At 40.6% G+C, this 13433-nt stretch overlaps 1 protein-coding gene across 1 annotated transcript; it reads left to right on the top strand.

Annotated features, from left to right (window-relative positions):
- Window positions 1–3089: 3089 nt before the first annotated feature.
- Window positions 3090–12175, top strand: LOC121543542 (chloride anion exchanger-like; the record flags this gene model as incomplete). The annotated part of the gene is given in 21 exon segments (XM_041853492.2): window positions 3090–3247; window positions 3998–4008; window positions 4011–4136; window positions 4629–4739; window positions 4919–5079; window positions 5236–5400; window positions 5783–5935; window positions 6325–6407; window positions 6503–6650; window positions 6839–6952; window positions 7353–7430; window positions 8460–8555; window positions 8706–8812; window positions 9704–9773; window positions 9890–9982; window positions 10462–10557; window positions 10966–11193; window positions 11290–11344; window positions 11480–11625; window positions 11775–11852; window positions 12066–12175. Coding segments are annotated over 21 exon segments (2304 nt in total), but the record flags the coding sequence as incomplete, so codon positions are not given.
- Window positions 12176–13433: the final 1258 nt, after the last annotated feature.

Below are 13433 nucleotides of genomic sequence, written 5' to 3'. Positions count from 1 at the left end.
CCGGTGGATGTGAATGTAGGTATATATTACTTGGGTTTAAAGTCTACATTGTAAAAACACCCTTAAAAGTCTTCAGCACATTCTAGTAGGTGCTATACAGTGGGGAAAAAAAGTATTTAGTCAGCCACCAATTGTGCAAGTTCTCCCACTTAAAAAGATGAGAGAGGCCTGTAATTTTCATCATAGGTACACGTCAACTATGACAGACAAATTGAGAAAAAAAAATCGAGAATATCACATTGTAGGATTTTTTATGAATTTATTTGCAAATTATGGTGGAAAATAAGTATTTGGTCAATAACAAAAGTTTCTCAATACTTTGTTATATACCCTTTGTTGGCAATGACACAGGTCAAACGTTTTCTGTAAGTCTTCACAAGGTTTTCACACACTGTTGCTGGTATTTTGTAGCTCAGCTGGTAGAGCACGGCGCTTGTAACGCTAAGGTAGTGGGTTCGATCCCCGGGACCACCCATACACAAAAAAAAAAATAATAATAATGTATGCACGCATGACTGTAAGTCGCTTTGGATAAAAGCGTCTGCTAAATGGCATATTATATTATATTATTATTATTATTATTTTGGCCCATTCCTCCATGCAGATCTCCTCTAGATCAGTGATGATTTGGGGCTGTCGCTGGGCAACACGGACTTTCAACTCCCTCCAAAGATTTTCTATGGGGTTGAGATCTGGAGACTGGCTAGGCCACTCCAGGACCTTGAAATGCTTCTTACGAAGCCACTCCTTCGTTGCCTGGGCGGTGTGTTTGGGATCATTGTCATGCTGAAAGACCCAGCCACGTTTCATCTTCAATGCCCTTGCTGATGGAAGGAGGTTTTCACTCAAAATCTCACGATACATGGCCACATTCATTCTTTCCTTTACACGGATCAGTCGTCCTGGTCCCTTTGCAGAAAAACAGCCCCAAAGCATGATGTTTCCACCCCCATGCTTCACAGTAGGTATGGTGTTCTTTGGATGCAAATCAGCATTCTTTGTCCTCCAAACACGACGAGTTGAGTTTTTACCAAAAAGTTCTATTTTGGTTTCATCTGACCATTTGACATTCTCCCAATCCTCTTCTGGATCATCAAAATGCACTCTAGCAAACTTCAGGCGGGCCTGGACATGTACTGGCTTAAGCAGGGGGACACGTCTGGCACTGCAGGATTTGAGTCCCTGGCGGCGTAGTGTGTTACTGATGGTAGGCTTTGTTACTTTGGTCCCAGCTCTCTGCAGGTCATTCACTAGGTCCCCCCGTGTGGTTCTGGGATTTTTGCTCACCGTTCTTGTGATAATTTTGACCCCACGGGGGAGGGAGATCGAGGGAGATTATCAGTGGTCTTGTATGTCTTCCATTTCCTAATAATTGCTCCCACAGTTGATTTCTTCAAACCAAGCTGCTTACCTATTGCAGATTCAGTCTTCCCAGCCTGGTGCAGGTCTACCATTTTGTTTCTGGTGTCCTTTGACAGCTCTTTGGTCTTGGCCATAGTGGAGTTTGGAGTGTGACTGTTTGAGGTTGTGGACAGGTGTCTTTTATACTGATAACAAGTTCAAACAGGTGCCATTAATACAGGTAACGAGTGGAGGACAGAGGAGCCTCTTAAAGAAGAAGTTACAGGTCTGTGAGAGCCAGAAATCTTGCTTGTTTGTAGGTGACCAAATACTTATTTTCCACCATAATTTGCAAATAAATTCATAAAAAATCCTACAATGTGATATTCTCGATTTTTTTTTCTCAATTTGTCTGTCATAGTTGACGTGTACCTATGATGAAAATTACAGGCCTCTCTCATCTTTTTAAGTGGGAGAACTTGCACAATTGGTGGCTGACTAAATACTTTTTTCCCCCACAGATATGTTGTAGGCCTTTGTTTGACACAAGGGGTAAGCATGTACTATAGATATGATGAAATTGGGTCATAACAGGAGGGACAAAACAATATTTTTACATTGCTATTCTTGAATTTCTTCAGATGTATGCTTTAGACAGGCTTCATGTAAGACCTACTGTTAAGTATAACAAGACATCCCCTGCACTGACACCCCAACCACAGATGAACAGTAATATCCCTTCTGTGTCGCTGCAATGAATCCCACAACATTAACCAGTTTGAAAGTTGAGAGCGGGTTATTATTGTATAGTAGTAGTACTACCCCTCATCATACTCATCCATGTTTAACCTAACCCCAACCCTAACCTGAACCTCTACCACGAAACGTCCACTGATCTCCAGTGTACAGCCACGACCACTGTCCAGTCCTCCCCACCCTGCCCATAAGTGGGGATCCCAGACACACTCAGTCATCATTGAGAGTTGAGGCACTGTCCCAGGGCATTTATCTATAAGAACATTGGTCAAGGATAAGGCAGGGTTGGTGTGTGACGACTGCATCATAATTGCTGTTAATAATTCGAGTTATGAACGATAAGCAACCCGGTATAGGAGATTTATGGATGGCAACATTCCCAAGTGTCCCAGATAATCTCAGGGTGTTCCTCTGTGCGGAGAGAAAGAGAGAGAAAAAGAGGCAAAGTTTGGATACACTGAAGCTGGTTACACAGATAAACTAGTAAGGTAAGAGTTAGTGTTATGTATTATTCTAGTACCTTGCTTATCATATCATTACTATTAAAAGATAGATCAATTAAGATACTTACAGTAGGCTACATTCTGTCTTTCCGTCTGATATCTGGATGTGGCAGTTGGTGACCTAACACTTTTGTATTACCTTTAGTAAAAACTATTTTTAATATAGGATAACCTTGCCTAGTTCTCCTGTGTATTATAATGGTATCAGAACCCTTCTTTAACCCAGACCACTCTAACCAGGTCAAAGCTGACAGGCAGCACAGGCCCTGCCCAGCCATGCCAGTCGCAGCTGGTCCACTGGACAGCACAGAGCTGTGACACTAATGTCACAGGCTGATGTAGTTAGATAGCGTGTGGCTGTAGCTGTACCTTTGTTGTGCAACAGCTCCACAGTAATCATCTTTGTGAAGTTACTTTCAAAGGCAGGAGGGAAAGATATGACAGGAACCTGTACTAAAATGTGATTAATGGGTCTCAGAGACCCTGTGAGGAACAGGTGCCGCACCACTCATCAAGAAGAAGAGGGTAAAGATGAAAAAGTATGTTGTCACCAGGCCACTCTACTCAGAGGACGCCTTCGCAGACGAACATGAGAAGATCCACAGGCACCATAAGACCGTGCGGCACCATGTCAAGCAGTACTTCACGTAAGAATCAATCAAGTTTCTTCTGTTGTTTTGCTTTTGTTGTTTTGTGCAACACTGAAGGTAACCTTATGATAAGCTGCAGTGAATGGCTCAACAATTCGGCCTAGATTCAATCAGATCAAGCGTTAACCAGCGATAGCAGACACTCGCATAGCTGGTGTTTTGGCAGTGTCGGACGTGTAACTGCATTAAGAGCTGTCAAATCGGTGTGTGGCTGCTCCTGTGGTCATTGTCACGAAGCCACACCTGTCCCACTAGCGTTTAGTTTAGAACAATAAAGTGTAGGCTAATAGAAATATTATAATTAAACTAAATCATAAGGATTTCTATCAGCCTAATGGAGGTGTAGATGACAACACACGTTCCAGTGTTCCAACTTGTAACAAGGCTGCATGGGATTATAATGAATGTGACTCAGAGCATCCAATGGCAATGTCCGTGATAGGTATACTGCCGGAAGTCGTTTGCTGATTTGACAGCTCCAATACAGTTACACCTCAGACATCGCCGAAATAAAAACAATGAAACTGCTATGCAGTTGTCAGTTATCGCGGGTTAAGACAGAACTGATTGAATCTAGCCCTTCATCTAGTTATTACAACTCAATTCACTATAGTAGTTTTGAAAGCTTGAGATAACTGTAGGCTACTCCCTTGTTGTAATGTTACACCTTTGGACAGTTGCTTTTGCAACTATTAGTAACTAATGTCTGTGGAGACTAACTAAACATGGTGTGTGTGTTAACTGTAGTTGTGACCTCAAGGCGCTAAGAACGCAGCGCTCTCTCTGCTGCCCTTCATTGGTTGGATGAGAATCTACCAGCTGAAGGAATGGTTGCTGAGTGATATTGTATCTGGGGTCAGCACTGGACTGGTAGCTGTTCTACAAGGTGAAGCTAATACCCACACTCTAACACACCTCAATCAACCAGTGTGCATCTTCGGATCCATCAAAGCAGTTCATATAGCACTTTTTGAGAAATAATGTTATAAAGAACTGTAGACCTCCTCATTAACGTCCCAAAAACATCAACTTTGAGATAGAGAGAGAGAGTGCGGTTGTTGAAAATGAAGTAAGAATATCGATGAACTATGATTTTAATGGTAATCAAGACCGATAGTGGTATCATCTAAAATACATGACAATTTCTGGTCCTAGACACCTATTAATGGTTGTTTATTAAAAGAAGAGACGGTAACGTATCTTATTTAGCAGGCATTATTATCACAGTATTAGCATTGACACACAGTAGAGTCAATAGATACTTAAAACAGCTGGATCATGATGACTCTTGAACGCTGTCGTAGTCTCGAGTGACTAATGGTGGAGTTATTTAACATGCACTGTAAACTGTTGTTAATTGTTTTTGTTTGATTGACAGGTCTGGCGTACTCCCTGCTGGCCTCCCTCCCTCCATGGTACGGACTCTTCACTGCCTTCTTCCCAGTGATCGTCTACTTCTTCCTTGGCACTTCCAGACATATCTCAGTAGGTAAGTACTGCGCATGTGTGTGTGTGTGTGTGCATGTACAGTATTTTGCTCTGACCATCACAAGCTATAACACCTTTTTACTGTACTTACCACCGTCTCTCTGCCCATCTCTCCACTTTGTATCCCCCGCTTCCTCATCTTCGATCCCTCTCTCCTTCTCCTCACCCCACTCTCTCCAGGGGCGTTCCCTGTTCTGAGCCTCATGGTGGGTGCAGTGGTGACGAGGCTGGTGCCTGACGAAGGCCCCCCAGTCAACATCACTGGGTTTGAGGGGCTGACCAGCGATGAGCAGAGGGTAATGGTGGCCGCCTCTGTCACCTTCCTCATGGGGATAATGCAGGTAAAACACCATCATTATCTCAGCATTATCACTCATGTACTGTACATTACTCATATCTCTCTGTAATCTGAATCTAAAATGAACAATGACTCCCTCTCCCTATCTATAGATGGTGTTCTCCCATATTCTAACATGAGTCTTCTGCTTCTCTCCCAGCTGGCCATGGGTCTGCTGCAGGTAGGCTTCATCGTCATGTACCTGTCAGACACGCTGGTGTCTGGGTTCACCAACGCGGCTGCCGTCCACATCCTGGTGTCCCAGCTGAAGTTTGTGTTGGGCCTGGTGGTGCCGGGATTCAGTGGACCGCTGTCCATCGTTTATGTGAGTCAAGGAAAAGAGACAGGATGAGGTCAAATGTCTTTCAATGTGACAGTATAATTTTTTCTACTGATTTCCAAATATGCAATGACTTAGCTATGACAGAGATATATTCATTAACTCCCTCATATCTTATCCCTCATATCTGATCTATTTCTATAGCTATGAGGAATAAAACTGTGTTGATAAGCCAAAAGCTAAACAAGTGTCTCATTGTATCTTATCTTACACAGTTAAGCACAGGTCTTACTCAAGTGCCCCCAAGATTTCAGAAAAAGCTATAATTCATGCGTCATGGCTTGGTGTAGAGACCTCTGACTGAACTCTCACAGCCTGTAACTGGTTCCTAATTACTGTCGTGAATATTAACTGATATCTTCCTCAGACCCTGGAGAAGATCTTTGTCCAGATCGAGAAGACCAACGTGTGTGACCTGGTGACATCCATATTGATCATGGTGGTGGTGTTCGTAGTGAAGGAGATCAACGACAGATACAAAGCCAAGCTGCCTGTTCCCATCCCCATAGAGGTTATCATGGTGAGTGGCACTGTGTGCACGATGTCATCACAACCTGGGGTTCAGCTGTATATGTCAGCATACACACATCAGAACTGGGGAAACATTGTGGCGAGAACCAGCCTCATACGTGGCACCATTGAATGTACACTCTTAAAGAAAAGGGTCCCAAAAGGGTTCTTCGGCTTTTCCCATAGGAGAACCCTTTTTGATTCCCAATGGGTTCTATCTGGAAACAAAAGTGTTCGACCTGGAACCAAAAATGGTTCTACAATGGGTTATCTTATGGGGACAGCTTTGTGTAAAAGTTGGCAAGGTAACCAAATTCTCTTTAAATATACTGTTTTCTCACCAGATTGCATTAGTCCTGCTAATAACTGATAAATTGATTTTGTTAATGACTTTCGCAGACTGTCATCGCTTGTGGCGTTTCCTATGCATTCAACTTCCGGGTGAATTATAAAGTTGATGTTGTCGGACGTATTCCAGTGGGGTAAGCACATATAAAAAGCTGTTTGCTGCATGTTAAAATGGATAAGAGTAGATGGGAAAATAATCTAACAATATCTCTCCTTCTCAATCTGTTAGGTATGAGTCACCAATGGCCCCAAACATGCAGATCTTCGGGCAGACTGCTGCTGAGGCGTTCCCTATGGCCATAGTGGGCTTTGCTGTAGCCTTCTCTGTTGCCAAGGTCTACTCTGTCAAACACGATTATATCATAGATGGAAATCAGGTGAGTCCCAAAACCAGAACATTAGGAGGAGGGGTTGGAAGCCGAAGTGGTACAGAAAAATGTGTGGATAACTCAGTTTATTGCTGCCTGTGAATGAGGGGTGTAAGCCTAATACAAACTATCAACATAAGACTTGAACTAATATCAGCGGTTCCAGAAAATGTATTTATACTTGTTTTGCTCTCTAGGAGCTGATAGCTTTTGGGGCCAGTAACATCTTTGGAGCAGCCTTTAAGTCGTTTGCAGCAAGCACAGCTCTCTCCAGGAGTGCGGTACAGGAGAGTACAGGTGGTAAAACCCAGGTAAACTACTACACCAAGAGGCTGTCTGAGGATACAGACAGACAACCATACTTAGAGTTCCTTCCTGTACAAGTTCTTTATCCAGGAGATGTAGCTGTAAACGTTATGAAATATTGACCTGTTCGGGTCTGCAATGACTGATAACCTATCATAGTCCAAACCAGATTGAATTGTACAAACAGGAGAGAGAAGGCGATATAAATTAGATGGTCGTGACTCGTGACCTGCATAGTGAGGAATGAAAGAATTGACTCAGCGTTACAATGCACCAAGTTAATAAATAATGATAATTTATTAAACATATCAAAGAGAAACACTGCTTAAACAGTGCTTATCTGTAGTTGTTTTGTGAATAGCCAAATATGAGTAAAATACAGTAAGTGTTATTTCTTCATTTCAGATCGCTGGTCTACTGTCAGCACTCATTGTGATGGTCGTCACCTTGGCTATCGGGTTCTTATTGGAGCCACTCCCAAAGGTAAAACTCAGTCAGTATTTACAATATAACTGACTTTAGGAGTTGAATGATAGGGCAACATTTTGATTTCTGCCTAAATAGACATACCCAAACGTAATTATTTTTCATGAGATGGATATAAACAATAACTGGTAATGTTGCATAGTTTTAGAAAGTTCTGGAACTCACCTTTCTGTAAAAAAAAAAAATATATATAAATTGCTGAGGTGTACTCACTTTTGAGGACACAAGCTCAAGAACATAATACAACTATAATGAAAATATAAAAAAATCCTATCTGAATAAAAAAAAATTATTCAACAAAAGAGGGCTTGAAAAGACTGAAATGCTTCCTAAATATAGTAACAATCAAATGATAAACGACTTACTATAAGATTTCACCTTTCTTATAACTGTAAAATAAATACGATCATACTTAGTGGCAATACAATATTGGCACTATTTCATATAACACTATTTCATAAAAGTCCACTGAGCAGTGCAGAGACACCATTCAAATGTGTGCAGACACTTCAAGCACAAAGTGATTTCGTCCGTCTGTGACCAAGAGAAAGTGTTCTTGTTTCAATTCTATGAAACGATTTATTATGTTTGAAACGACAACTTTTGGATTCACTAGACTTTCACCTTTCATGGGCTCTGTCATTTAGGGGAAGAGTGAATCGATTCTTTGTCTGGATAGGTCAGAAAATGAGACATGTCACTTCCTATGCAAATGTGGGGTTTGAAACCTGACACTTCAAGTCAGCTCTGCTGAGCGAGTGGAAGCGGAGAGCAGACAGATGGGGCTTTCTGGCACTATAAGACACGGGACCCTACGGCGTTCACCAAAATGTCAGTCGGAACCAATCCAGAACCGCTCAAAGTCCCCCATATAGGGGACTTAACATCTAAGATTAGGACATTACATAATGAATCACACTGTATGAAGTAGATAAGAGCACTGTCATTTAGATGGAAGTCTTGTGCTACTCTTGTGACTGATCATCAAAGATGTCATTGCCTGACCTTTTCCCTCTGTGTTGACAGTCAGTGCTGGGGGCGGTGGTCATAGTCAACCTGAAGGGGATGCTGATGCAGATCAGAGAAGTCCCTAACCTGTGGAGGAGAGACCGGCCCGACTGTGTGAGTCTTCTGAGACACTCCCACTGAACTGCCCCTAAAATGGAAACAAGGAGTGATGTCTTTACCAACTGTAATAATGAACTCATATTTCCTCCCATCCCTTCCATCCCGCATCCCCCTGTCCTCCCTCCCCTCCATTTCCTTATCCAGGTGGTGTGGCTGGTGACCTACCTGGCTTCCATCTGGTTGGGGCTGGATCTGGGGCTGGCTGTAGGTCTGGGGGTCGAGCTGATCACTGTTGTCTTCAGGGCTCAGTTGTGAGTATGGGCACAAATCTCCAAATACCTCCAAAAAACGTTGAACTTGTGTCTGTGTTTATTCTTTGTCAGTTTTCAATGTGATTGGAGGTGGACACACCAGGGTTGGGGTCAATTTGGAATTTCGGAATTTGATTCAATTCAATCCATGAATTGAAATTCGAATTTGAATTGGCCACACCCCACAGGAAGCAGAATTTGAATTACATTTGAATTAAAGGAAGTAGATTTTAATTCAAAGCAATTAAAATAAATTCAACTGAGACATGAAACAAATGAGTCTCATTCCTTTGATAAATATTTTGCCCAAAAAATCTGCCACCTCTTACTAAAAAATGTTTTAAAAGGGATTATAACTCAGATGTCAGTATTTTATTTGTATTTTTACCCCAAGATGTTTAGTTGTTCCCTTCTATTTTGGAGTGTTTGATTTAATGCATTGTGGGAAATGTAATTTTCCAAATATTTAATAACATGTAAGTGAATTATGAATTATTACAGACAACCTACAAAATTATCTTAGAATATTTCCAGACCACTGTTAATTATTTAAAAATATTTTTAGGAGAATTTGTTTTTTAAATGAATTGTTTTAAGAACTTGTTAAACATAGTATTGGTAACCATACATGATGTCAAAATAAACATGTGCATAATGATGTATGGAATAAATGATCAATTTTAATTAAAATGAATGTCACTGAATTCAATTCTACTTCCTTTAATTCAAATTCAATTCAAATTCTGCTTCATGTGGGGTGTGGCCAATTCACATTAAATTCAAATTCAATAATTGAATTGGAATTAAAGACCAATTCACAATCAATTCAGAATTGACCCCAACCCTGGGACACACTGTCATAGTGACATGTCTGCATACATTTTTTTCCAGCCCACGTTGCAGTGTCCTGGCCAATATCACAGGAACAGATATCTACAAAGACCGCAAGGATTACATGAGTGTGAGTAAGCTGTAATGTGGACTAAAGACACTCACCAATATATTTGTTTCTTATAAGATTGTGAAGATGGTGTGTCTACATGGTCCTTGTTCTATTGTTTCGATATCTCTTTCCAGATCTATGAGCCAGAGGGTGTTAAGATCTTCAGGATACCTTCACCCATCTTCTTTGCCAATATCGATTTTTTCAGAGGCAAGCTGGTGGAAGCTGTAAGTAAGCAATTATACACAATTAGATGTCTAAAATGAAGCACTCTGCCAAACACATTTACACATAGGCCATCTGCATTACAATTTTCATGACATGGGCCAATAAGGTAATGATTCACAGATCTATTTATTAAGACATCTTATTTTCTCATTGGATTTGATCCAATGGAAAAGGGTCATAAAGAATGATCAAATAAACTCATGAAGATCAATACCACTTCAGTGTATGAGGTAATATAGTATACCAGGTTGTATAGCAATAGTGCCCATACAAATCTGTGTTATTACAGTTTAACTTGCACCTTACTAAACACTAAGTACATGCAGATAAGATACATTTTAACCTTGATCTGTATGATGGTCAAGGCAGTGGTGAACAATATACCCCATTCACAATACAGCCCATTTGTAACAGTTACTCCTACTTTCATGTGTGCAATTACCAATTAGGGTTCAACTTGACTTTGATGTGTTTTCAGGTTGGCGTTAACCCTTTGAGGGTGTTGAGAAAGAGAAACAAAGCGCTGAGGAAGATCAGGAAACTTCTAAAGAAAGGAGAGCTGCAGATGACATCTGTGAGTAGTGGTGCACTTACCCGTTGCCCTTAGAAACCCATAAAAATATAACTTCCACCCACAAAGTTACCCTGTTAACACTTTGCAAGTGCCCCCAATGTCACAACGTTTCATTCAAATGGCCATAAGCATGTCATAAATCAGTCATGCCCAAAACATTAGATTCACACCTGGCAACAACATACTTTTAGCAATCCAAAATCAACAGACATCAAGCACAAGCTGCAGGACTCATAGGTAGTCGTCCCCACACATGCCTTATCAGAATGGTCTTGGGGTTGCAGGTAGATGAAAAACAAATGAATAATCATCCCATAGTGATTGGTGGACCTCCAAAGGTCACCTTCTACATGTAGTCAGGTTTTCACAATAAGATGTTGTGGTAATGTTGTGGTTCTCCCGGTGCAGAAAGGCCTACTGCTCACCAGCTCTGGTCCCATTGAGGAGTCTGAGGATGAGAGCAACATGGAGGATCTGGACCAGCCCACTGACTTCAAGGACCTTCCTGTCCAGGTGAACTGGAACTCTGAGCTTCCTGCCAACATCCAAGTCCCCAGAGTAGACGTCCACAGCCTGATCCTGGACTTCTCTGCCGTCTCCTTCCTCGACATCTCTGCCCTTAAGGGACTCAAAGTGGTAAAACAAAACTCTTCTGTTACAATCCTGGGGAATGTGGGGATGATTGTATATTTTACTACTTGCTGTGTACTGATATTTTGCTGTGTTCTATAGGCACTCAAAGAGCTAATTCGGGTTGAAGTTGAGGTCTACATTGTGGCATGTGACGGTAAGCTGGTTTAAGACAAGCCATCTATCCCATCCATTCGTTCTCCCTTCTTCTCTTCAACACTGAATTCAATCACTCTGAAACAAAAAGAGGTGAAGTGATTGATCTAACGATATCTGTCCCTTGTGTCCAAAGAGTACATCCTGGAGAAACTGCACAGCTGTAAGTTCTTTGACGACGAGGTGAAGTCGTCCATGTTTTTCCTGACCCTCCACGATGCCATGCTGCATATCCTGGAGAAACATCCAGTAAACTCTGAAAACACGAAAGTCTGCGAAAAGGTATAACATTATACCTATAGAAAAATACTGTGTATCTACTGACGTTTCTACCCTTATAGACTAGATAAGAGGTGCCAAACCTTATCTTGGCTCACATCGGTTCATTCACAGGAACATGTCTCATTCTTGTGAATCATGTTGTCTTACAGGTTATAACAACAGCCACTATCCATGGCAACCAATGCAATGGTGTGTCCAGTTTGCGTAGCAGGGACAAATTTGTACATGTAAGTAACAGAGAACCATCAAATCTATTTGTCATTGTCTTTTCTACATTTGTAATGAATAGTCAACACCAATCCCTTTTAAATGATAACTCTCGTAATGTTGTAACTCATGTGGAGGTACAGGTAATTCTACAAAATCTAGGTACAAAGTACAGTAAAATGAGCTGACATAAAATAAAATCTAAACTAAAAGTATCTCTTTGCTCTCCCCAGGTCTCAGAGCCAGAAACCAAGTTCTAGTTCCAGAACGACACCCCATAGGAGAACCCTTTGAATAACTATTTTTGGTTCCAGGTAGAACCCTTTTGGGTTCCAGGTAGAACCCTTTCCACAGATGGTTCTACATGGGAACCCAAAAGAGTTCTACCTGCAACCAAAATGGTTCTATTTGGAACCAAAAAGGGTTATCCTACGGGGACAGCTGAAGAACCCTTTTGGAACCCTTTTTTCTAAGAGTGTAGTGGTGTGTACAGTACTTTCATTTCCTGGGATGACATGCATTTCCTGTGATCGCTGTGCTTTCTGGTGATAATTGGCATAAGGACACATGAAAATGGACACCATACAGTAACCATCCATACACAGGATACCACTTATTGAGCAAATAATTTATTTTGTACTGTTAAACAGATACTCAATGGCAAGTATATTATGAGATTTTGAAAAATATATCAGAACATTTCATTCATATCATGTACTTATTTTCTCAAATTGAATCAGAAGTATATTTTTTTTAATAGCTTGTTGCATTTTATACTTGTACATAGGGATTTTATAGGAATGTTTACATTGATGTATTTGATGTGTAAAATGTGTAAAATAAATGTACTTAGCACAACGTTTTTCCGCCAGCAAGAAATTAAGCAATATGTGTTCGGAAATCTGAACGTCCTATAACTGATATACTGATAAGAGTATGCAACATAACTAACATGTGGTTTGATATATTGGTCACATATAAAGCCCTGATAAGAGAGATCAATGATTAAGTAGAGATCTTTGACAAACTGTTCTGGGGCTACAAGAGTAACCATGATTGATTAAGTTGATGGAGTTTAGTATGGGGTATTTCCAGTATTTCCAGTATACCCATGTGTGGCAACACCTCAACGGATCCAAAAGAGCACTTTCATTCTGATAATAATAGTGATAAGAGATGAGGACTGGAGAGTGTCTCAATGTTTACATACCCTTAATTCACTGATCCATTCACCTGATTTGGATCACACATATTGCTCTTGAAATGCCATCATTAATCCTACAGAGTAGGTATACACTACCAGTCAAAAGTTTGGACACACCTACTCATTCAAGGGTTTTTCTATATTTTTACAATTTTTTACATTGTAGAATAATAGTGAATACATCAAAACTTTGAAGTAAACAAAAAAGTGTTAAACAAATTAAAGTATATTTTATATTTGAGAATCTTCAAATAGCCACCCTTTGCCTTGATGACAGATTTGCACACTTTATTTTGTTATTTGTTATTTTTCTTATTTTTCTATTTTTTTTAGGGGGTAGATCACATTTAATATTGCAGATAGATTGTAACTTCCATCAATGTAATTGTCTGCATCA

The sequence above is a fragment of the Coregonus clupeaformis genome, chromosome 28 (genome assembly GCF_020615455.1).
Source record: "Coregonus clupeaformis isolate EN_2021a chromosome 28, ASM2061545v1, whole genome shotgun sequence".
Taxonomy (NCBI): domain Eukaryota; kingdom Metazoa; phylum Chordata; class Actinopteri; order Salmoniformes; family Salmonidae; genus Coregonus; species Coregonus clupeaformis.
This window is presented reverse-complemented; position numbering and strand designations above follow the sequence as displayed.